This window comes from Melozone crissalis, unplaced genomic scaffold (assembly GCF_028551555.1).
Source record: "Melozone crissalis strain CALT ecotype California unplaced genomic scaffold, PUWL_Pcris_2 ptg000018l_1, whole genome shotgun sequence".
NCBI lineage: Eukaryota > Metazoa > Chordata > Aves > Passeriformes > Passerellidae > Melozone > Melozone crissalis.
Genome location: NW_026535796.1, coordinates 39,878,349 through 39,903,694, shown reverse-complemented (window position 1 = coordinate 39,903,694; position 25,346 = coordinate 39,878,349). Strand labels below are relative to the sequence as shown.

General features: G+C 41.2%; 2 protein-coding genes across 2 annotated transcripts in view; both read right to left on the bottom strand.

Annotated features, from left to right (window-relative positions):
* KCNK13 (potassium two pore domain channel subfamily K member 13) overlaps nucleotides 1-7,769 on the bottom strand; it is a 48,889-nt gene extending 41,120 nt beyond the window's left edge. The window contains exon 1 of the mRNA XM_054275832.1: nucleotides 7,430-7,769. Coding sequence (XP_054131807.1) covers nucleotides 7,430-7,769 — 340 coding nt within the window. The remainder of the gene's footprint in view (nucleotides 1-7,429) is intronic.
* Nucleotides 7,770-11,539: 3,770 nt separating this feature from the next.
* The window catches only part of TDP1 (tyrosyl-DNA phosphodiesterase 1), a 35,197-nt gene continuing 21,390 nt past the window's right edge, over nucleotides 11,540-25,346 (bottom strand). The window contains exons 13-15 of the mRNA XM_054275744.1: nucleotides 24,725-24,827; nucleotides 16,057-16,171; nucleotides 11,540-11,988 (exon numbers count right to left, since the gene is read on the bottom strand). Coding sequence (XP_054131719.1) covers nucleotides 11,915-11,988; nucleotides 16,057-16,171; nucleotides 24,725-24,827 — 292 coding nt within the window. The 3' untranslated portion in view covers nucleotides 11,540-11,914. The remainder of the gene's footprint in view (nucleotides 11,989-16,056; nucleotides 16,172-24,724; nucleotides 24,828-25,346) is intronic.

Here is a 25,346-nt window from a genome sequence, read left to right as displayed (position 1 = left end):
AGCAGGCCAATGTTTTTCTTAGTCTTTCTCATCACTATTGTGCTGATGAATCAATTCACATCACCCATGATACCCTTTGCTAATAGCATAATTTTGTATCTGTTCATGTATTTCCATTTTATTCCTTTTATTTGTCTTCACTGATCTAATTTTCTATCAATTTTCTGTATGCTTTCTTCTTGTGACAGAAATTAACTTAAAATCTCTACCTTTGTCTTTTACTGTAGTTCCCGTCCTCCTTCTATATTTCACATTTGGATCCCTTGATCCAGCATCATTCATATCTTTTGTCCAGGAAACTGAAAGTCCCCCTTAAATAATTTTTCTTTAGTTTTGGTTCCTCTGAGATTCTAAACTGCAGATCTTAAAGCTTTACTCTCAAAATCCTCTGATTTTCTGTACTTCTTCCTTTCCCTCTGAAGAATTATGAACTCTGCCACTGCATGGTCATAGAATTTGCCTTCTACACTTACTAGGTTAAGTCAAAATCCAGAAAGGTTTTTTCTTAAACTGCTTATATATTTCAAAAACTTACTAGGGAATTTGTGCTCAGGTCCCAGCATATTCACCTGGAAACAGAGAAATCCCCATATTACTATAAAGTCATGCCCTGGAAAATGCCAACTCCTCACAAAAATCCTAATCCTGGTCTTCTTAAGAGAGTGTAACTGATAACACGATTTCCTTTACAGAATTCAAGTGTTTTTAACCACTTACTGATCTCATTTCAATGAGAGAGGGACAGAACCTGAGGCAGAGAAGTTACAGTCAGTACTGCCAGCAGTGCTGATCTGCTTCTGGTGCTGCCTGGGTGTCCACCTGTAGATTGACAGGGTGGGATTTATTTCACAAAAATTTCAACATTAATATAGAAGTATGAACTTTTGCACTTGACAGATCAGTTATTTTATTCTAATGAGGGAACAGGCACCTTAGGACATATAAATTCATGTGATTTATTTTACATATCTTCTGCAAAACTGGATGACTGGCAGTAAGAGAAGTAAGAAAATTTACATGTGAGACCAGACCTGGCCTTTCCCCTAACCTTGTGGATTACAAACATGTGGCTTAACTTTTATTTTAACCAGTGTCCAAGAGAGAACATGCTAGGCTATCACACATGTACCTTTTTTAGATATTGCTTATAAAAGCAAGATTTCCAGGTTGCTTTAATTTTATACTTCCTTTCTACAACATGATTTAAGTTTTCTACATTGTTCTGCATATAGCAGAGACTGGTGACAATCCTATCATTATAACCAAAGTTCTCCTTCTCACATTTTCTCTACATCTTTGCTTTATTCAGATCTGTCATATATTATAGAAAGCTTTTGGTAAAGTTACAGTAAACCACCTAACTTTTCTTTCCAAGGTGGGCAATGTTCTAGTTTATTAACAGATGCAATCCAAGGCTGATGGCAATTACAACTTCAATGAGTTGACAACTACAGTAGTCTCTGTAAATGGCCTCAGTTTACCTGCAGCTTCCCTAAAAAGCCACTTGCTCTAGAAATGCCTTCCTTGCTCTAGTTATGGCTCAATGGCTAAAGCAGGCAGGCCATTTGAATTACTAGAGCTGTTAGCAGCTTGTGTGCCGTTTTGGGCACCACAATATTAAAAAGACATTAAGTTATTAGAGAGCATCTAAAGGAGAACCATGAATACCATGAAGGGCCTCGAGGGGAACTCTGTGAGGAGCAACTGAGGTCACTTGGTCTGTTCAGCCTGAAGGAGACTGAGGGGAGACCCCACTGCAGCCTACAACTGCCTGGTGAAGGGAAGGGGAGGGTCAGGCACTGATCTCTTCACTCCCATGACCAGTGAGTGGACTGAGAGATTGGCCTGAAGTTGTGTCAGGGAAGATTTAGGATGGATATTAGAGAAAGGTTCTTCACCCAGAGAGATTTAGGATGGATATTAGAAAAAGGTTCTTCACCCAGAGAGTTGCTGGGCATTGCAGCAGACTCCCCAGGGCAGTGGTCACAGCCCCAAGCCTGACAGAGTTCAGTAAGTGTGTGGACACTGCTCTCAGGCACATGGTGTGACTCTTGGGCCTGTCCTGTGCAGGAGCTGGACTTGATCATCCTTGTGGATCCCTTTCAACACAGGATGTTCTACAATTCTATGATTCTAAATACTTCAGGCATGGTACTGTTCAGTAAGGGCAGACAAGTGGTCTCTGTGGCACCAGGAGTAAGCTTGGCCATGGCCCCAGGTGGAGCATTTACTGCAGCTGCCACTCTCTGCTCAATCTGTACACAGGTGTGGAGGGACAGAACGTAAGAAAATAAAGAAGGTAATCTCACACCTGAGGAGATGCATCTGTACTAATCACCAAAGATTAGGAACAGGCCTGCCCTTAATAGGCCACAGCTGTGTCCACTGAGGATGAGTGCTGTAAAAAAGTGGGTTAGCTGGGTGAGGAGAGAGCTGGAGTTTGTTGTCTGTACTGTGAAGAGAGATGGAGGTTGTTAGCTGTGCTGTGAAGGAATCACTGCTGTGAGGAACTGCCCATGAGAAATCACTGAGAAGTATGGAGCTTTTGCAATAAGATGACAACACACAGGAAGACAGGGTGACCTCAAGGCCACAAGCACTAGTCCAGCTCTCTGGGTTTAATGACCTTGGTGGTTTGCTGGGCATTATCGCACACACTTTTCCTCTGCACAGCTGTAACTCCACTTAGCAGGAACTGCAGTGACAGGTGAAAATGAGGAAACAGGCACTTTGTGACACTTTTCAGAGCTCCTTCCTTCACTGCATGACACAGCTGTAACACGGACACTGCAGTTATTTCACCCCATACAGACTTTCCCATTAGCAAACAACACTTCCATGAGCAACCCCTTCTATGAGGCTGCTTAAAGAAGATGCTATGACTCCTTCTATCCCTTCTGTACAGTACACCATGTGGTTGCTCATTGCTGCCTATTATAAAAATCCCAGCCATCACTCCAAGCAATTTTATCTTTTGGGCCTCAGGTAATGTATCAGTTGACAAATTTCTTTTCTCACCTTGTATCCAGACTTTACACTTCCAGCCCAATTTGCTGCAACTTTTTGCAGAAAGAAAGGATGCAAATTTTAACAATTTCTCCAGAAAATGTAACTCATTTTGTGAAGATGATATAATTTCCTCCTTTGTCTCACTACTCACACAGTTCACACAGAGAAGACAAGAAGCAACAGGTTCAAATTGAAATACAGGAAATTCCACTTTAATAGGAGAAAAAGACCCTCTTATAATGTGAGGTTGGTCAAACACTGGCACAAGGTGTCCTGAAAGAATGTGGAGTCTCCACCAAGAGAGATACCCAAGCTGCCACAGGATGCAGCCCTGAGCAGCTGACTGTCACTGGCCCTGCTTGGAGTATGGGGGTTGGGCCAGACAACCTCCAGAGACCCCCTCCAACTTCCAGCAGCCTGTGAAAAGGGCGGGAATATCATAAGTCACTTTGAGAAGTTGCTTCATGCTATGTGTTTTTAACAGGATACATTTTATTCCAGCTCCCCACATCTTGGAGGCACTACTGTGCCAAGGTAGCACAGAAGTCCTTGGATATCAGAGCACCTCATGATGACTGTGACCCTACAGTCTAAGGCTGCTGAATACCCAGAGCCTACCTAATATGTCTCTGTATGAAGCACATAAACATTCACTGAATTGAAAATTGAGACTTAGATCTTGTCTATTTTCTGGTCTGCAGATGTTTTATTAGGCTATGCACAGTGGAATAGTTTCAACAGAAAACACTGAGAGTCCCACCTTGAAATTATTCCCCAGACTGGTGGGCAGGGCACTTGGATGAGACACAGGAATTGCTTCAAGTCCTGACTGAGAAAGAAATGGCTTTGAACTCTTCCATCCTGAGATATTACTACTACCACTTGATTTCTAGGCAAAAGGGACACTACATTATGTGACAAAGGGTAGATTGAAAGCAAAGGGAGCTTTTGGAGGAGCTCACTGGACATGTGTGGATAAGTTAGGCACCTGCCTTAATGGGATTGAGAGGCTTTGACACCATCTAATTCCTTGGGATTGCTCCCTGGACAGTCTAGGCAGTCTCCTAGCTGGGCAGGTGTTTGTGGTTATGCTCCTGACGTTTCCCTTACTGAAAAGGAAACCTTACTACTGGGTCACACTGGCCACCGCTGCTCAAAAAACCCATCTAGATTAGAGGTTACAGGCTGAGCACTGATAGGAATAAACAGTTTTATGGAACAAACCCTTTAATTACTAACCTGAGAAATTAATTAATTTTACTAGTTCGTCTCGGTTTAGCTTTGTATTTTCTTGACAAAGGAAAATAGGCTGTTTATATTTAATTTTGACCTCTTGACTTGATGCACTGATACTATGTTCCAAAATCTATGTGTCTAACATTTTATGCAAATCCTAATTAAAAAGACAGGATTTTTCCCTTAGTTACTGCAAAACTCTACTTTCCTCTGAAATACCTGATAGTATTTCTTTCTAGCTAAAGTCCAGGGAGCAGTTGATGTGACAAATAAGGATTGACTGATGCTTTAGCAGTAAATCAAAATGGCTAGGTTCACCTTATTGACTGTGAAAGAAATAAATTTATTCTGATGGAGTAGCAAAATAATTCCCATTATGCAAAAGAGAAAAAAAAACCCCATAAAGTTTATTTTTTAAAAATTTGTTTTTACAGCAACTTATCTGCTAAATATAAAGCTTCTATACCAGCACATAGTACTGAGTGTAGAAGGTGAGCTGATATTAAGAATATGTCATAAGCACCTATTCCTAAAAAACGGTTTTTAACTGAAGACATCAAATTTTATTTAGTTGTAGGAATGTATAGAGCCACCAGGAGTATAGACTGAAAAACACATGAAATAAGCCTTCATAGTTTCCTCAGAACTAGCAAGGCTGCTGCTAGAATAATACAGTAATATTGGAGCACTGTACTAGGGCATGAAAGAAGATTGGGCCATTTGGACAGAGCTGAGAAGAGAGACAAAATATTGATTTTAGAGGTGTAAAACAAAATCTATTGTTAGGATGCCAGTATGGTTGATACAAATGAGCGTGTGGTTGCCTGCAGGAGAACACTGCTGAGCGGCACATCTGAGGAGACCTGGTTGAAGCACAATCCTGAGAATGCCTGGAGATCCCAGCCTGCAGCACAAGCTCTGCTAAAGCATTGAAATGCACAGTCAGTCCCACAGAGCAGAAGTTCTACTGATAAGATTAAAAAAGAGACATGCTATCAATATGATGAAGAAGTGCAATGCTACTGACAAGATTAAGAAAGAATGATACAATTCATAAAACCCACTGAGAAAGTGTCATCGTTGATAAGACTGAGAAAAGCAATGTCAGGTCAAAAGAAAGGACAGGATGCAAACTGCCAAAGTCTCCAGACCATACAGAGTCTGAAGGAAAACGGAGTCTTGAGGACATTTCTGCAGAAACATTAAGGGAGCTGTAACATGTGAGCAACGGAAATCAGCAAGTCATGGAAACTACCAAAAAGTGTGAGTGGGTAAGTGGATACTTGTGTTTGTGTACAAGTTTGGATATTTGATCACAGATATGCTTCTCTCCTTAACAATCTTATTTATATAAGACATACATTAATGTAGAAATACTGGCACCACTTAACACCTGTGAAAAGTACCCGTATCACTGCAAAAGGAGTTACAACACTGGTTTTCTGAACTGAGGGAAGGGACACGCTGACAATGGTCTTTGAGTACCTAAGAGACCATTCTCTGAGTACAAAGGATGGCAAGAGAAAAATAACACAAGTCACTGAACTGCAGTAAGGCAGACATCAGAAAAACCTCAGGGTAATAATGCACAAGGCTGGATTCCTTGCTGAAGCTGTGGAATCTCCAACAGTGCAGGTCTGAAGTGGCACCTTGGACAAACATCATAAAAAAAAGTCCCATATAACTGACTTCCTCTAGGAATAGAGGCAAGGCAGGTGGAACTTTTGAGATCTGGTCCAATCTGATCTGATCTTTTTACTATGATTTTATGGCTGTAGCAAATGTTTGCATAAACTCTGCTTATTTATTTTGATCATACAAGAAGCACACTTCAAGGGACATGTTATAATGGCAAACAAACTACAGCAATCCACAAAAATGGGCTTAACAAATATAAATTATTTTCAATTGCCAGTTCAGCAGAATATTGAAGCACTGTTCTTGGATCTTAAAGACTTTAGGTCTTAGTACATAAACCACTCAAATCTTGAAGCAGTGATGAAATACAAAACAAGCCCAATGACATCTTTAACAATAGAATAACCCCAGACTTAAAAAAACTCAGTATTAGAGGGGAGTATGCTGCAGGACAGGGCAAACTCTTACATATCCCACACAAAGCAAGGCATCTCTAATCTCCTCTTCACGAAAAAAAAACAACAAACAAACAGAAAACCAACCAACTGTTAGTGGAGATTTCCTGAAGAACTAAATAACCATACCACAATGTATATTTCATTCATGGAGAGGGACTGATGTGAATTGGCTATACCATTACTAAGATTTAATGATCCCATTTGTCACAGTGATAACTGCATACAGATTGCCTGTCTTTAACTAAAGAAAGCTCACTTCCTCCGAGGCTTTTAGCTGTCTGCAAATGCCTAAATGAAGCCTTTCTTTTGACACCCATGGGCTCCCTGGGGTGCTTATGTCAGTTCCTAGTGCTATCCCTTTTCATCTTAATGCACACCTGTCAGACTGCTCGGAATTTCTCTTCAGTATCACCTTCCCCTGAAGGCTCCTTCAGCCTGAATAAACTTGGGTTTATTCACAAGTGAAATAAATTTGCCCTCCGACTTGACGGTTCTGCCTTGAAAAGCCTGAAGGAGCAAAAAGCCGAGTGGTTTGAAACTCAGTCTTTCCAAATTGTACACTTTGCAGCTGGACACCACAAAATCTGTTTAAGGGTTCTTGTTAAGACCAGACGATCCTCAGAAAGGGCCCTGAGCGTACAGCCTATGAAACCACCAGATCTAAGATTTTCTGTAACGTTTCCCAGAATTTAAAGAAATACAGGACTTTTTAAAGCTTTCGGCTTTAGATGCGACTGGTCTCTCACAAAGTCTACCACCGTATCCCGAGGACAAGTTGATCCGCGCAGGCAAGTGACACCCGCGCGGAGCATCCTTGTGTCCGCTGCCCTGCCTGCCCGAGCTCGGCCCCCAGCGCCTGCCCGGAGCTCCCGCGGCGCTCCCTGAGCCGAGCGCTTCCCGCGAGAGGCGCGCCCGCGGCAGCGGCTCTCTGAAGGAAGAAGGCGAAAAAAGGAGCAGCGAAGAGACAGGACCGTGCCCGGGCACCGACACGAACCCGCTGTGAGCCCGCTGTGAGCCGGCTAGGAGAGGAACAGCGCATCCCCGGCATCCCCGCCGCCGCCCCGGTGCCCGCCCGTCCCGCCGCTCACCGATAGTAGAAACGACGGTGCCCACGAAGTAGAAAGCGCCGGTGAAATCCCATCGGGGCCGGATGTCATCGACGCGGATGCCGGCCACGTTCGCCTCCTCGTATTCCCGGAGGAAGTGCTGGAGCTCGGCACGGGTGAGGTTGTGGCGCCGGGTGAAGTTCTCCAGGCGTTCCTCCCAGCGCTCCTTAGCCTCCCGCTCCGTGGGCAGCTCGATGGCCGAGAAGACGGCGGCGCCGCACAGCATGTACAGCACGATCAGCACCGCCAGCAGGAGGAACCGCGCGTTGTCCGCGTTGAGGCGACCCGCGCTGGAGCAGCAGCAGGCGCCGCGACACGCCATCCTCCGCCGGCGGGACCGGGCTGCCGCGCCGCCACGCTACGTCGGAGCCCTGCTGCCGCCGCCGGGCATCACGGCGCCGCCCGCCAGCCGTACGCGGGGCTCAGGGCGCCGCGGAGCCCGGCGGCGGCGAGCGGCGCTCCCGGGAGCCGGCCGGCACCTTCGCCCCGGGGGCAGGGCGCGGCCCCGGCACGGCCCCGCGGCGGGCGCGCTTCGGGCTGCCGAGCATCCTGAGGGCCAGGGAGCCGCTCGTCCCGTCCCGTCTCAGAGCCCCTCAGCCCCGGCGCCCACCGCGCGGGGCTCCCGTCCCCGCCACTTTCATATCCCCTTCCTGCCCCCGCCCCGAGCACGTCGGAGCGGGGCGCAGGGACAGGCACCGCCAGGCGCCTCCTGCCTGCCGGGGGGACGAGGCGGGACCGGCGGCAGCTCGCCCCCCGCCCTCCGCTTCGCCGCGGGGCTCGGCCACCCGGTCCCCCGCACCATGGCCTCGGGGGAGCCGCGGGCCGGGCCGAGCCGAGCCGCGCCCTCAGGAGCAGCTCCCACAGCAGAGCGCGGCCGCCGCCCCCGGAGCCCAGCGCCGGCAGCGGGCAGGGCGGGCTGGCAGAGCGCGGCTGCCCCGCGGCCTCCAGCCCTCAGAGGGGCGGGGGCCGCCCCCCTTCCCGCCCTCAGGTACCCGGCCCGGGCTGTGGGGCCGAGGAGCGCCCGAGGCAACCGGGCACGAAACCCGTCAGTCGGTGATATCCCCTCCCATCAAAGCCATAAAAATTAGCGCCCTTTGCCGAAAGAGGATACCTCCTTCTCCCCAGGTCTGGTTACCCACTGCCTTCCCGACAAAGTGCTACATCTCTGTCCTCCAGCGCATGGTAGTCGAAGGGAAATTGTTTAGGGAAGGCAGAAGCAGCCTTTCCAGCTGCTATGTGGTTTTAAAATTAGTTATTTGCAGGTTCAAAGAGCAGAGCTGTCGATCCAAATCTGCTGGAAATATCATTCTCACTATAAGAAGAAAAAACTAAACTCTACTACCTGGTAGTTGCTACAGAGCTGAATTCTACTTTTAAATAATCAGGGCTGGAATTCAGCTGTGCTAAACGTAATGGTATACAAGCACATTCTTTCCAGGGAAGGACAACCTACATATATTTTTTCAGAAAGCAGGTTAATGAACTATAACATCCACTTCCCTTCCCGTCCCCCCCCCCCACCATTTTCTAATACTTGTGTTGCAGTCAAAATGCAATGGGAGTGAACGCTATGATCTTAGAAAACTCCCTTAATGGCAGATAATTATACACTCCATATAAGAGCCATTGATTGTCTCACAGCCTGAGGTATTTGAGTATTGGTCTGAGCCCTAAGGGTGCACTGTGGCAGTTCCAATGCCAGCGTTTGAGAGGATCACCACCTGTGTGACAACTGCTAGAGCAGCAGGCACAAGGAAAATGAGTCCTTATGTTGCACAGTAAGCCAGCAGCCAGGGATAAATGCAAGTTGTGTTTAATTTTTTCCTATTTCTTGTTATTCTTAGGTGATACATCACGTGGCAGGTTTTTATTCCCTCTTAATTAGTCTTTAGCATAGACTTTAGCGTGGAAATTAAAATTAGCAGCAATACTAGAAGACATTAAATAGCCAAAAATAGGAAGATGAGATGCCAGCCAAACCAGACTGTGCTAACGGTAACAACACTTCCATTAAAAAATGCTGCTGTATCTTTAAAATTATTGGCAGTTCCTATTAGAAGAAAAAACCAAAACCCACCTATACTTCCCGCTTTGCCAGTCAGAAGGAAGACAGAACTCAGCCATTACATGCTCAACCAGCAAAGGCAGCAAAACTGAGTGAGCACCCTCTATCCATACCTATGGCTCCATCCATCAAACCTGCTCAAGGGTGCCTTGGATTAGCACAGTGGGAAAAAGAGCCTTTAGCTGATTGCAACCATCAATGTGATTTTTTTGCCCAAAGGAATATGAACAACAGTAACACTATTCAAAGGAATATCCAAGGTAAATTATTCAAGGTTATTGAGTTCCTCCTTATTTACATACTTTGTTAGTGTGGAATGTCATTTTTGTGTTTGTCTTGGGCACAGCAATAGTTACTGCATTAAAGCAGGTAAGATCATCTGGCACAGTTTTGAAAGACACATGTACTACTGTCATTGATCATCAAAAATTGCAAATTCCCTTAATTTGTCAACTTTGATCTTGGCAGTGATTTAATCATCTCTTGAGAAGGTGTCTTTTTAAGGATATGCTCCCTATTAAAGGATAGAACAAGAGCAAGTTGATATTGACCAGAATCTTGAAAAAGAAAATGAAACTATGGCTTATTCTAAAGAATACTTTATTGTCAAACAGGTCACCATTCCCACTGCTCTTGGGTAAATAGCTGGAAAAACTGGAGTGTGTGGAAAGCAGGAACAGTGTAATCAGCCAGCCATCCATAACATTTAAGCAAGGTAGAATACAGAAATGCAGTGTGTTCACTGGCATAAAAAAAATAAAAAGTAACTTTTAGTTTCAGGTAAAAAACAAAAAAAAGTAAGTAGTTAAACATGTTGCTGACATTTAATTAACCCCAAATCAAAGTGAATATCTGCAAGCCTGAGCCCTGAATGCAATGCCATTACCCTCAGTACAGTCACTTGGCACCACTATCAGGAAACATGCTGCTTTCCCTACCCCTCAGCAGCACGAGCACACAGCTCCCTCGTGTCTGTGTGCAGGCATTTGGGGACAACAGATTGGTGGTGGTAAGGCTTAGCACAATTGTAAAATAATAGGAAGGAAAAATCAATATATTTACCAATTCTGTTGATAATATTGACTGGCAGCCCTGTAATTAAGAAAGCCAACAGTCACTGAGTACCCCAATAATGATTACTAGTAAGTGTCTGGTCAGAGTAGAATTATTATTAATGCATCATCAAATTACTTGGAAAACTCATGCAGACATTTAGTTACTCTCATTGACAGTGTCAGTACTTTTTAATTAGAGGTCTCCTTTAGAGATGCTTAGCTGGTACACTTAACCAAAACTCACTGATTTTCTTTGGTGAAGCTCTGGAATGGCTGCAATGTACTCCTGAGCCACTTCATGCCTAATGAAATATCCTGACAGAGAAGTAAATAAACCAGCCCTCCATTACTTTTGATACTGAACAAAAATTCTTCAGGAACATAATTCAGGAACATCATAACCTTGACACTAACAAACTAATTTGAACAATGCCTGACAACCCTCAGTGAAGGATTTTCCTCTAATATCCAATTTAAACTTTCCCTGGTGAAACTTCAGACTCCTCTTGTCCCCTCACTTGTTACCTGGGAGAAGAGGCTGATTCCCACCTGGCCACCACCTCCTTGCAGGTAATTGTAGAGAGCAGTAACATCTCTACTGAGACTCCATTTCTCCATGCTAAACATTCCTAGCTGCTCCAGTTATTCCTTGGAAGACTTGTGCTCCAGACCTTCCAACCAGCTCCAATGCCCTTCTCTGGACATGTTCCAGCCCCTCAATTTCTTGTCATGAGGGGCCCAAAACTGGACACAGCACTCGAGGTGTGGCCTCAAAAGTGCTGAGCATGGGGGGACAATGACTGCCCTGGTCCTGCTGGCCACACTAATTTTGATACAAGCAATGTGTTCTATTAATGGGATATGTCAATTTTATCAAATACCTGGGAGTACACTTGCAAGATACAAGTTACAACCTAATCTGAAATGTACACATTTAGAAGACAGAACAAAGGATATATTAACAAGATTGCCTTTATTTTAATTTGAATTTTACATATAATTTTTATTCCAGCTACTGGGATCAACTGACAGTCTCACAGAGCAGTAATTTTAAAATTAATTACAGCTATAAATGCAGAGAGACTCTCTGAGAACAGTTCTTGTCTTGAAAACCATATTAGGAACCACAGTGAAGAAAAAGCATATAAAAGGTATTGAAAAAAGCAGGTTCACTTGTAATAATGTGGTTACAGATTCTCCAAGAATCTCTCCCTTATTAACATTTTAATGTTTCAACTACAAATTAGCCATTAGAGCAGACATTATAGCTTACAGAACAGAAACAAGCAGTTTTTGCAAGTCAGGCTCAGTGTCAGCAAGTGGAACATCACAGAGTACTGGAAACACTTATGATGGAACCCACATATTTCCATGTGTATCAGGGGCATCAGTGTAAGGAATATTCCAAATCCACGGTTGATCTGCAAACCAAAACAGAAACATACTCACGACAAATTGATTTATCAAATGCAAAATTTGATTCTCCTCCTCTTTTCCCTCTGGAGGGAAGAGGAAGGTCCAAATTCTCACTGATTTTCAATTAACATCATGTGCAATTTCAGTTTAGTGGACATTTTTGTTTTCTTTTTTTTTTTTAACTGTAAGATAGAGAATTATTAAAAGGTTTTGCTTTCTCCCCAGATATTATTTTAAATATAGTTATAACCCAACATGCTCACCAGCTGTATAAGAACTGTATTTCAGATAATATACAAGTACAGTAATGGAGCCAAATTTGGTATGGCCTAGTGCCAGCAAATTTTGTGCTGCATCTCTCTTAACCCAATGTAATTATAAATAAGCACTGTAACATATGAATATTTTTCACAGGGACAGTAAGAATTCAGTACCTAAGAATGACACTGCCTGACCTCTGAAAAGTTCACATTTACCCCTCACTTCTTCAAACATTACATTTTCAGATGGGCAACATAAAATTTGCTCAAGGTAGCTATTATTGGTTTGCACCACACAGTTCCCTCCCACTTCTCAGAATACAGAAGCTCTTTCCATTCTTGGGAAAGAGAAAAGGCAACAAAGCAGAAGTTAACTGCCAGCTCTGCAACCTGCTCTGTGCTCTTCCTCCTACCATACATGTGGCAGAAATGCAGCTGTTCTATGAATCCAAGGTATTATTCTACTCCTTGCAGGCTACTCCTACTGAAATACAGAAAAATCCTTTAACCCTTTTTTCAGTGATTTTTCTCATTTAAGAAATTTATGTTAATCTAGCCTGCTTCTTCTCTCCATGTACAAAATGAGCCCTGAAGGAATACAGTGACATTAATCTGTAATATGCATAGATTAAACAGAATTGTACCAAGGATGACAGGAATAGCTATTGACTGAGATTACTTTTATCCAATTAAATTTACAGGATCCAATGACAATGCTTGACAATATAGGAAGTGAGAATTACTGTAGCAAGGAAAGGAGAATAAGAAAGTGACAAAATCAGTAATGAAGGGTTATATAAAGTACACAACAGCACACTGTGACAAGTACCATGGGAATTAAACATGGGCAGAGGGATCACTGCTACTAAGTACTCATTACTTGCCACAGGAGTGTTCTTCATTCTCATACTGTAGTTCCATATGTTGCAGTAAAACACATCCCAGCTATGCAAATGTTTTAAAACATGTCTACTTACAGCAGGAAGAGAGCAGTAGGGTAGGTGGTTGGTTTTTTGTTACAGTGGACAGGTGATTTCAAAGCATATAAAAAATAAAAGGCACCAGAAACCAGAAGAAAGAGCACTTAAGTCACATTGCACTGCCAAGAAAGCTCTCTAGGTTTCTGGCCCAACTACAAGATATCTGGACTTTGAGTCATCTCTTAAAAAGAAAAAAAAAAGTAGCACCATTATTTCCCTATGCTTGTTTTATCAGTCTCCTGCTGGAGAGCCATGTGTACCTTTTGTATTTTAGGTGAATACCAGATAGTAAACATTAACAGTTAAAAAAATGGGTACAGAATAAAGTAAATGTTGGGAAAAGCACTGAGGATTTCAAACATACATTCAGATTTAAGCACTGACCTCTATCTATGACATCAGAATAAATCCAGTCCCACTCAAGCACTGGAATCTGTCACTCAAGAGTACATTATGCAGCTTAGACCTATCCATCTTCCCTACTTTCCTACCATCTGGCAGTGACTCTGCTTAATTCAGCAAAACATGCAGGCAGAGAAAAACTTCAGATGTACAGAAATAACTCCAGTCATCTCCTTAAAGCATGCTGAGAGGTCTCAATCCCTAATTTAGCTCTTTCTAATTGTAGCTATCTAAATAAAATTTGCTCAAGGTAGCTATTATTGTACTTGGAACTTTGTTCTGTTAATATGATGCTGTTGATTTTCTAAAACAGCTGAAAGTATTTTAATAAGTCATGTGTAGAACTATTGCTGATACAAATTACAATTCAGTTATTTATAAAATGGCAGGTTCAATTTTAAACTATTCATCACTTTTAATAGGACCTATAACAGCAAGAGAAAGGCAATGACTGTGCACAAATACTGTATGATGGCAGCTGTTTACTGTTGCACATGAAAATGACTGCCAAACTTCTCAAAGTTAATTCCTTTGACCTTCTTGGAGGGGTGTGTGTGTGTGGAAACAAAAGCCCCAATAATTTTTCAAGTGTCCTGAACATACCTACCTTTCACACATTTCAAGATCAGTGCTTCATCTCTGATACCCCAACTGCACCTCACCGGAGTCAGTGTTATCTACTAGGCTGGTACCACAGCTTCACTCCTGCCTCATTTACAAGCAGCAGAACTCCAGCAGTGGAGTCAGCACTCAGTAAAATAAATGGAGCCATTCCTCTCCCACTGCTACTTAAACATTGTCTGAAAGCTCAGGTGGAGCACTGTTTCATTTATACTCAGATTTTTGAACATCCTCTCACAACTTAAAAGACCACCACATTTTACATAAAGGTAGAGAGGCTCTGGAGAACTAGACAAGTTCTTTTTGAGTAACACCTGAGTATCACTCAAAGAATCCATGCTGGCAGGCCACCTCAAGCCTTCATGTTCTCATAAAGATGACAGATGGCAGTACACTCAAAACTAGGCACACACAATTGAATAGCAAAGGATAAAACACAAAGAAAGCACCTTTGTGATCCTCTTCCTATGGGTGTCTTTTGCACTCTGAGTGGAGATCTGGATGAGAGAATTCCTGGTTGATTTCTAAGCCCAGAGACTGGATTCTTACCTCTACTTAATTTAAAAAGATAGCTTCAAAGCAACAAGTATTCATATATATAAAAAGGTTGCAAATAACCAGACTTCAAGTCATTCTACATGGCAAACTCACTCCTTGCTGCATGAATCTGGAAAGTTCTTCCTTAAGCATTTGCAAAAGGTGCACCCTGCACTTCAGTCTCTCTTGTCCCCTCCCTCTGGATGAGCACGGCATTTGAAAACGAACTAGTCTTGTTCCTCTCAATGCAAAAATCATACTTCAAGATCTCAAGGAGGAGGAAAGGCAGATGGGGAACAAATGTGGGATCTATATGAATATTCACAAACAAAGTGATGATTTCTGAATACCAGGACAATGACCACTTGTTTGGGAAGTAAACAAATTATAAAAAAGCACGACCCACTACTGCAGCTTTAAACACAGGATTTGCTTTGTTTCTCAACAAAGTGCTGATGTGATGAGGAAAAAAAAAGGATTTTGCACTTTTTTGAGACTTTCCCCAAATTGTTATTAAAAAAACCTTGATATACTTCGAGTTCCCTCCACACAACAGATGATTTCTTCAGTCAGTAAACCGTGTAATATCAAATCACAAATGAAGTGAGACTCCTTGACTACAGTAAGCAACTTCTATTGGCAAGAGAGATAACAGCAATACTGCAACTGAGATGTGACGATGGGAGCTCGGTGAGAAAATGTTATACAACAAAAATGTTATACAACAAAATCTCAGTACTCATTTAGAAGATTCTACAAGAAAATAAAAATCTGAGTACTGTTAATGACACAAAGAAGTTTTATTTATAGGCTATTGTGTGCATGATTTCCAAACACCAGACTGGATAATTTTCAGCTTCCCTTCCAAGGAACTCTCAACTCATACTGCTGGTCTATAGGTTTCATTTATCTTAGTATCATCGATACAGTAAGCTTTGCAATAGTCCTTTTTGTTATGACAGCCTGAATCTGCTGGTTAACTACAGAGACCTTCAGGACATTGATGTATCTTTATGATTTATCTAAATATTGAGTAGTACTGCCAGCTACCAGTTTTTAATTTTTTTAATGTTTTGCCCTAAAGACACATGTGCTGACCACAAATAGACTTCTGCTGTTCAGCTGACTATTGAAGGTGATCAACTGCAATTGCTCAAAACAGCAATGTGAAAAGTTAATAATGTACATGTTGCACACAACAAATGTTATCTGCTAAAAATTAATGAAGTCATGTAGAATACAAGCCTACTTTTCCTCTGAAGTCACACCTTACCTTTGCTTCCATACTTTTCTGGTGGGAGGTCATAAGGTACAGGAAAATATGTTGCTGAATCTTTCCTTTCTGGAAGCTTTTCCCTTCCTACATGAAAGTAACCTTTGTCCAATCCCTATGAAAGAACAGAAAAACACAGAAGAAAAGATTCATTAGTTTCTGGGACAAAGACAAAATTAATTTTCAATAGATGCTTTCTCAGTGCGCTATTTTAATGAACAAAACTTTCTACCTCCTTTACTGTGATTGGATACTTCATGAAGCACCTTAAAAAATCAGCTTCTTTTACTTCTACTATTTCAGCTCTTCTCTTTTTATTACAACCATTGGCCTGGTCATGTGGGTCCATATTGGATATATTCTGCCTTCTCAGGCCCCTACACATACACCAATTTACTTTCATGTTCACTAGGTGAACTCCTTCAGTGTTTAATATTTAACTGAAGTGAAAAGCTTCTAAAATTTCTCTTTGCTGCTTAGTTTCATTCTGACCACATTAACTCGATGCTCATTATGTTTCATGGACTAAACCAGATATCACTTTGTGTTATAGAAGCAAGTCTTCAAATCTGTGCTTTTCAGACATGTTGGGTAACATCATCCACAGACACAAAGAAATTTAATGAAGATTTGAAACTGCTTGCACAAAATCTTCAAAGACTAAACTTATATTAGAATGACAGCATTACTGTCAAACAAGGTTAAGGACTAAAAAAAGAAAAATGCAATACAGTACAAAGGTAGACACATTTAAAATGATTCGAGTAACTTGGGCAGATGGTATTGCTTAGCTACTTCTCCAGAGAAATTGGATCCCAACTGTAGTGAGCTACATGAAAGCAAATATCTTCATTCTGAGCTTTCAAATAGCTTACTGTCAATCAAGTAGTTTGATTAGAACAGACTAGAAATGTAAAGGCTATCAAGTTTCTTTATTTATAAGATATTACTGACAACGATTTTTCTTTCTAAAATCAAAGAATAGTTTGGGTTGGAAGGGATCTTCAAAGGTCATCTAGGTCAATCCCTGTACACTCTGCAGGGACATGTTCCACTAGCAGCAGGTTGCTCAGAGCCCCATCCAACCTGATGCTGAATGTTCCCAGGGATGGGCTATCTACCATCTCTCAGGGCAACCTGTGCCAATGTTTCACTACCCTCACAGTAAAGAAATTCTTCCTTAGCTCTAGTCTAAATATATCCTCTTCTAGTTTAGAACCACTGCCCCTTGTCCTGTCCCTACAGCTCCTGTTAAAAAGTCTGTCCCCACCTTTCTTATAAGCCTCCTTTCAGTTGTAAAAGGCTGCAATAAAGTTTCCCTGGAGCCTTCTCTTCTCCAGGCTGAAGAACCCCAAGCTCTCTCTGTCTTTCCCCACAGGAGAGGTGCTCCAGCTCTGACCATTTCTGTGTCTCTTCTCTGGACTCAGTCCAACAGGTCCTTCCTGTGCTGGGCCCCCAGGGCTGGATGCAGCCCTGCAGGTGGGGTCTCATCAGAGCAGAGGGGCAGAATCCCCTCCCTGCCCTGCTGCCCATGCTGCTCTGGATGCAGCCCAGGACACAACTGGCTCTCTGGGCTGCTCATGTCCAGTTATTAACTTACACTTGATTCAAGCTCTATGGTCCACCAGTCTGAGTTTCACAGCATTACTGTTTTGTGATAGTACAAGCAAGCATCCTAATTGCCAAAAAATCCCGTGGTATTCAAACACACACACAGTCTGAAGGGAGAGTCCCAGCTATACACAATACTGCAAGTCTTTCTTCACTAGAGTTTTACACCATCAAATGCCATCATTTTAAGTTGGAGACAGCAGCATCCACATATGACCACATAAAGCATGGGAATCAATGCAGCCTTGTGCCTTTTTCTTTAATATTCTTAAAGAAGAATAGTAACCTAGAAAAAGGAGAGCTGCCAAAGACAATGTCAGACAGCAGTTCTAGCAAGTCAGTTCAAGAATCTCCCTTAGAATATAGATGCATCTTTTGTCTCATGACCCAAAGTAAGAACAAACTATAGGTTATGATGTAAGAAACATTGTACATTATTTCAAGGACTAGGAAAAAGCCACTGCCCTTTAAAGGAAAGAACAGAAGAAACAAACAAGGTCCATGCTAAAGGACTGCATGAAAGAAAATCCAGTTTGAACTTCCCTTTCTTATATAATTTCACTCAGATATTTTGATAAATCTGCATTAAAACCAGGCTACAGCATTTTGTGGAACTTAGCCTTAAGGTAACAAGTAATACATTCAAAACAGACCAATGTAAAGATGCAAGATTGCTTTTAAAAGCTCATAAACATCTAAGGGTTTGAAAATTACTGGAAAAAATTCATAATTACTTACACAAAATGCAATCAAGTTGTATAGACTTCCTTCCAATGAATTTGAATCACTCAGGGATTGGTAGAAATATCATGTAAAGATGCAAAAACCATACTTCTGTTTGAGTTGAAAGAACATGAAATATGCCAGAGATTTTACAGCTCACAAACAACAGGAACTGTGTAAGTGGTGGTGGTGCTGAAATATATTTTTTCATAACTCACAGCAGTGAGGTTGCACTTGGCAGGAGGGTCTGGGTGGTGTGTGTTCCTAGATACTACTCACAAGATGGCATTTAAATTGTCAGCATGTATGTGACATGTATGAGGTCTGATTGCCCAGACATCCCACGAGCTTCTCTGGTCTTCTACATCACCTAGAGAAGAAATGTGGAACAGCAGGGAAAGTTCCTCTGCCATACTGTGAGATGGTTTTATGCTACAACAAACGTCACGTGCCTGAACAACAGCACCACAACTACAAAGCTGCTGCCTGGCACCATCTGAGTTGGACATTTGTGAAACCCTTACTATCACAAAGCACAGTGTAGAACACAACCTACCTCAGCCTCTACCTACAAAGTAAGGACACTTTTCATCTGGTTTTCTTCCTCCCTGTTATCCATTATGTTCTTCAACCTAGCAGTATTTTTGTTTCTGCTTAATTTCTTCTACACTCCATGCCCTCTAACTTCTTCAGCGTTTTTCTTTCCAGGCATTTTACCTCCTTCTCTTGTTATACAACTTTGGTTTTCTCTGCCTTTTCTTCCTCAGTACTCAGCAATTATATTTCCCTTTCCTCTGATGCTGTCCCCCAGTGCAGCTTGACTCAGTTCATCCCAGAACAGTTTTATTTGTCTGTCAGAACTTAACCCATAGAGATCTTCCATTCAGGAAATATTCATCTAAGAAAAGACATTTGTTTTTTCTCAAAACACACTGGAGTAAGTGTCTAGTTTGTGGAATACATTCTTTAACAAGGCTCTCTGAGGAGATTCACATGCTTTTAAAAATAACTCATGTGTCTATCTTCACACAGAAATTGAAGTAAGTCACACTTTGTCTGTTTTGAGCATTTCCTGAATGTTGACAGCTCTCACTGCTGTTTCCAGAAAACAAACCAGCAGGATCTTGCAGAAAATAATTTTGTCTGACTTATAAATTTTCCTCAGCCATATTCTATTCTTTCAGAACTTTTCCCTCAGCAGCTTTATTTTGCTCTTTGACTGCTGCTTACAGCAATACATTTTGAAATTCTGATAAATACATATCTCAATTGGGAAAGAATTTTTTTTGTACTTTTAAAACTTAGGTGCTGATAGGGCTTCTATTAGTAGCTTAGCATCATACATTGAAAAAGCAGACACTGGGAAAAATGGGAAAAGGAAGTTTAACAGCTCTTAAAATACTGTCTTCCAGTTTTTGCATGTTTTTTTTTTGCCCCAAACACAAAGCAGACTGCAGGCTATAAAAAAAGAGATCACAAGATAAAGGTAAGAATTACTAGCCCTACTGAAGTGGGAATTAAGACTGATACCATTACAGAATTTTGATCCTACTGATGTAATTTTTAACAGGAGACAACTATTATCCCACTGGATTGATTATGGGATTGATGTTTCCAATGCCACTAACAGAAACATAGCCCTTTTTGGCAAAACTACTTAAAAACTTGCTGGTTTCAGCAGCAAAGAATTAAGGATGCACACAAACTATAGGGGCCAGGCTCATCAGGCCAGCAGAATACACAGCAAAATCCTTCCTCAACACTGGGCACAATTATTCCAAAGAGAGCTTTATCCAACTGTACCAGAAAAATTGTTTTTTTTTTTAATAGGAAGCCAACAGTGACAAACTCAGGTATCTAAAGCTGGAGGTTCTTGGTTTGGAACATATGTGTCTGGGTGTCTTTAATACTGGAATTTGAAAACCTTGTGGCAGTTCTGTGAACACTTAAAGCAAGGCTTAGCATCTTGAAGTCTACATACAAAACCTTTGTTTACTTACATTGTATTACCTTTCCCACTCCATTTTACATGGGATGAAAGACTTCATCTAAAACTAGAGAAACCAAAGAAGAAAGTGGTATTACATTGCCTTGGAAGTTGATGTTACAGTCAAAGAGCTTAACCAGCTTGATTTTGGTTCTGCTCTAAGCTGAGCTATGACAGAAGGTGCCTGGCTCAGTTATTCAAATGCAGAAGAAATTTAGGCAGTTCAGTTCTGAAAATCACATGCTAATGCCTGGCTGATCTCTAATCCAACTCACACATCCAGACCCAGAGTCAAGTACAAAACAGCACTTCACTCCAGTGAGTATTCAACATGAAATAAAGCACTTCAGAATCTGAAATATTGTTGTTAGTTGCCTGAGTTTAATTATCTAGATATAATTACAGGATTTAATAGCACTAGGTAGGCAATTATGGGTAGGTTTCCAGTTTAATAGCATCTGTTATATTTTTCTGAGCTTGTATTTCTAAAAGCTGACAGAACCAGTATCATATTCATGAAACCTCTAAAAAGATTTAAGTACTTCACAAATTTTTATACTATTTTACAAGTCAAGCTCAAATTATCTTAGCATCTTATCAGACACAGAAGCTGTGAGGAAGAACCATTTACTTAAAAGGCTTTCCATTAGTCACTTCCAAGATTTTTCAAACAAAATAATTACTGGAACATGCTTCCCAGAACTCCATACTTTTTGGTCATTGCATTCTCACTGAATGTTTTACCTGTTAAAGATGTACTTTATCTCAGCCTCTGGAAAGGAATCCCCAGCAGCTGAAAGAGCAAGTTGAAAAAGAGAGAGCATGGATGTAGGAGGTGAGAAATGGAGATGGAAAGGGAAATGTAGTTCAAACACAGGACAATCTTACTTATAAACATTATTTTTTACTGAACAGAAGCTTGTGATCTAATGCCAGCATCAGCTGATTTTTCCCTAAACACTAAAACTGTAAATGATGACAGCTGTTGCTATATTGGGAACAACCATTCAACATATTTCAGAGAGTCTGTATTAGCACACCAGACCAAGACCCAACCTCAAAGTATAATTTTGGAAGCATTTTAAAAAAAGACAAAAGCTGGCAGTCAGCTGATAGCAAGTGAGGAACGACCCACTTCCAAATTTGTATTCAGCAGAAAATAGAAGGCACAAACTGCAGAGCTAGAGGAGTTCTTAAGATAAGTGACGTGAAGTGTGTGCTATGCAAATACACCAGGGTAGTGTGGCCAGGCAGCCCCAGGTGCTGGATTAAGGCTCCAGTCTTTTCTGGGACATGGGTTCAACTTCCATCACAGCCAGGAATATTTTAATTGGATTGGATTATATGATCTTAAAGGTCTTTTCCCAGCCTAAATGATTCTATGATGCCAAGTCTTAACTTCAACCAGAATACTTGTCATGAACTTTTTGATAATACTGCATGGAATAACCTAAAGAAACAGAACTATCAGAAACTGGCAACTTTGAATCAGCATTCTGATAGCTAGAGCATGGTGAGTCCCTTGAGGCCTAGGAAAGCTCAGTTATGTTTCAAAGCACTTCATGTAGTTTATATTTTGCATAGCTTTAGCTGTGAACAAGCATTTCTGTTTCTAAAAATTTTAGTCTATTCCCAGTCCTCTATTATCTTCACTTAAAACTACCCCACCACATAACATTCTAAAACCACAATGAACCAGTGTGACTAGCAGACAAGTTATCAAAGAAGCACTTTTTATGCAGCTAACTGCAGGCCATATGCATAAGGAATTCATAAAGTAAGCAGTGCAACTTGAGTATCAGATGACTGCATGTACATAAGCCCAGTATCAGTATTTGTCTGACTACCTCCTTGTTACCAAGGGTCTCTGCAGGCACCCACTTCTCAGGGAAGAAAGGAAAGCAGCTGCAGTGTCTCTCCCTGCTTTGCTCACACATACATTGTGGGATATCACACACATGTGATAATCAGGTGACCTCTTCTGGTTGCCAGTCCTCACAATTAATTATCAATATGTAGGAAACTGGGAGAAGAACTAAGTATTCTCTTCCAAAATACATACTGTTCTATATTCTTGCAAGTTTTAAATGAGCTTCAATTAAGTTATGCTCTGAGAGGTCTGAAACTCAAACACAAGATCATCTTGTGCACACTGACAGGTTTTAGTACAGCCTGTAGAAATTATAAAAAAGCATAGGAGCTTTCTATAAGAAAGACAAAGACAAGGGAGGTGAAGGCTGTAGAGAGAAAGCACTGTATTCACACCATGGTTAGCTAACCCGTTACACACCACTTTGTAAAAATACAGCAGGCCAAACAGACCCAGTGAGGAGAACCCTGAGAACATCATTATGTAATAGTTTTATATCTGGATCTGTTTCTCTAGAATCATATTTGCATTTTAAGTACAGCCTTTGTCCCTCTACTTACCACCCTCCCAACCCAAATGATACAGAGGGGAAAAAAAATTGAGAAAAATAAAAGTGATCAAAAAATCTCCCCCCTAGGAACAACTGAGCAGGATAAGAACTCATCATTCTAGACAAAGATAAAGGTGTCTGGAAAGAGAGGTATGAAAAGGATGATTAGGGATCACATGAGTCTTGCATCTTTCAGTGCAAGGAAAAAAAACCTTCAAGTGAGTAACATTCAGAACTGCCTCATGTGACATTATTACATTGTGGAACTCAGCCAGAGCAGACTGTGACTGCCAAAAGCCTACAGACATTTAAGAGCAGACAAGAGATGCTCACAGAATAGGCCTCTAAGTCGTGAAATATGCAGGGACAAACTACTGCATGAATGCCCGGCCATTATAATTTCCCCCAGCATGGACCTGTTATAGCAAGCCCACAGAAGGGCCACAAAGATCATCAGAGGGCTGGAGCACCTCTCCTACAAAGACATGCTGAGAAAGTTATTATTTGAAAGTTACATGACGGTGTCATCTGGCGATCAGTTATGTTTATACAAACCCTTTAATTTACTAGGTACAAATACACCAGTACCATAGACTCTTTGCCTGGCAACAACCAGAGATAGCCAACTGGAAGTTGGAGTACCCAACTTCCAAGAATATTATCCCTTTCATGTCAGCTGCTGTTAAAAGTCAAATTTTTGCACAACTTTGCCCAATGCTTCATTATTCTGTTATTAATAGTTGTTTACACAAATGGTGTTTCCTTTTTTAGAGCTCATGATATAAAAAACAATGCTTCCTACTAAAAGAAGCTGTAGGATTTTTCTTGTTTCACTCTCCGATAAACACATTTTCTTCCACATAAATGATGTTGGAGAAAGATATCTCTAAGGTTCATGATATCAGAGTACTCACTACTATGCAAACTCATTATAAATGTCAAGACTGAGATACAGGAATTCTTTAGCTGCACTCAGAAACCATCAATCTAAATATGCAATCTCAGGAGACTACAATTATCCAGTTAGGGTAGGCAAACATTTTTACAATGCCATATTAGTAAATATTCATTTGGGACTATATATCTAATCAGTAGAAATGACAGAACATTATGTGATCATCTGTGAATATTACCTAGGAAATAAATACTCTTTATCAGCAAAATATTTCTAAGGACTTTTAGCATACAAATACTTTTTCAGAGAAAATTGCAGTGGTCTTCCCTGGAAAGAAGAAATTTCACACAGGAAGAAGTTTGAATGGTTTGTGATCATGGACTAACTCCTGTTGAGAACATTTTGCTACTGTCAGCTCATCAGGGAGAAGGAGGAATCAGCCACATCGTGTATCTCCCCCCACCAGGTAATAGACAAAACCCAACCTAAACAAAGAAGGGAAGCCTTTTTCTTAAATATAATGTATAATTAAAGACTTTCTAGCACAGGATTTCATAGAGGGCTAAAAACCAGCAAGTGTAGATCAATAAGGAACTTGATATTAAGAGAGAGTCACGTGACTGCAAATGCATTTCAGAGAATGAGCAAGAACCGTGACTGGTGCAGGATTAGGAATCATCTCTCAAGTTACAACACACACACACCATTCATTAATGTGAATAAGCACTCACAGGCCAGTTTTAAAAAGCACAAAAGAAGAGATTTGATCATCCTTTCCAATAACATTTAGGTATGTGTTGCAATTTCAAAATATTATTGCCTGTCAGTAAGAGGAAAAAAGTCACAGCAATACCAAATCCATACCTGCTGTGTAGGAAAACAAGACCATGAATACCTCACAAATTTGATTTCCTATTAACTTTATCTGGAAATGCAGAACCTACTGATCACATTATTCAGTTATGCTTGTATTCATAACTATTTGCAGATTTTCATGATATCCCAGGATTTGTGCTTGAACTATGGACTTACAAATGCTGAAGGCAGGAAAAGAACTCCAAGTTCGTAGGAACGGATCATCAGCTGGCTGCCATTTTTCTCCAGAGCTCCCCAGGCTGCTTTAGATAGATTGGCACTGTGAAGAGAAACAAAGCATTTTAGTGAGGCACAATCTTCAATGCAGAAAACGTTTCAAGAACAATGTCCTTCTAGCAGGAGATGTCCTGAACAATGTCCTCCTAGCAATGTCCCTCTAGCAGGAGAACTTAAATTCAATCAGAATAGTCTTCTCACAAAAAGTAACTTGGTTGTTATTCCTTGTTGTTATTTTTACAGCACAGTGAGAGCAACAGAAACAATATGTAGAAAGGCATTCATACAACACATGTGGATAATTATACAAGCCTATTTCTGTCATACAGATCTACAAGACAAATTCAGCCTTTTGAATCTTCTCTGCACATTTCAGAAAGGAATTTGGTACTGGTAAATAGCTTCAATTTGATGACTTAAGAAGATTAAAGGCTAGCTCAGTCAGGACTAGTTACAATACCTTCAGTACGGAGTGGGTTTGCATTTTGCATTTTATTATAGAGTGTTAAACAGTATCTTTTGCTCTTGGCATTTTGTTCTTGGATCTATTTATGATAACAAA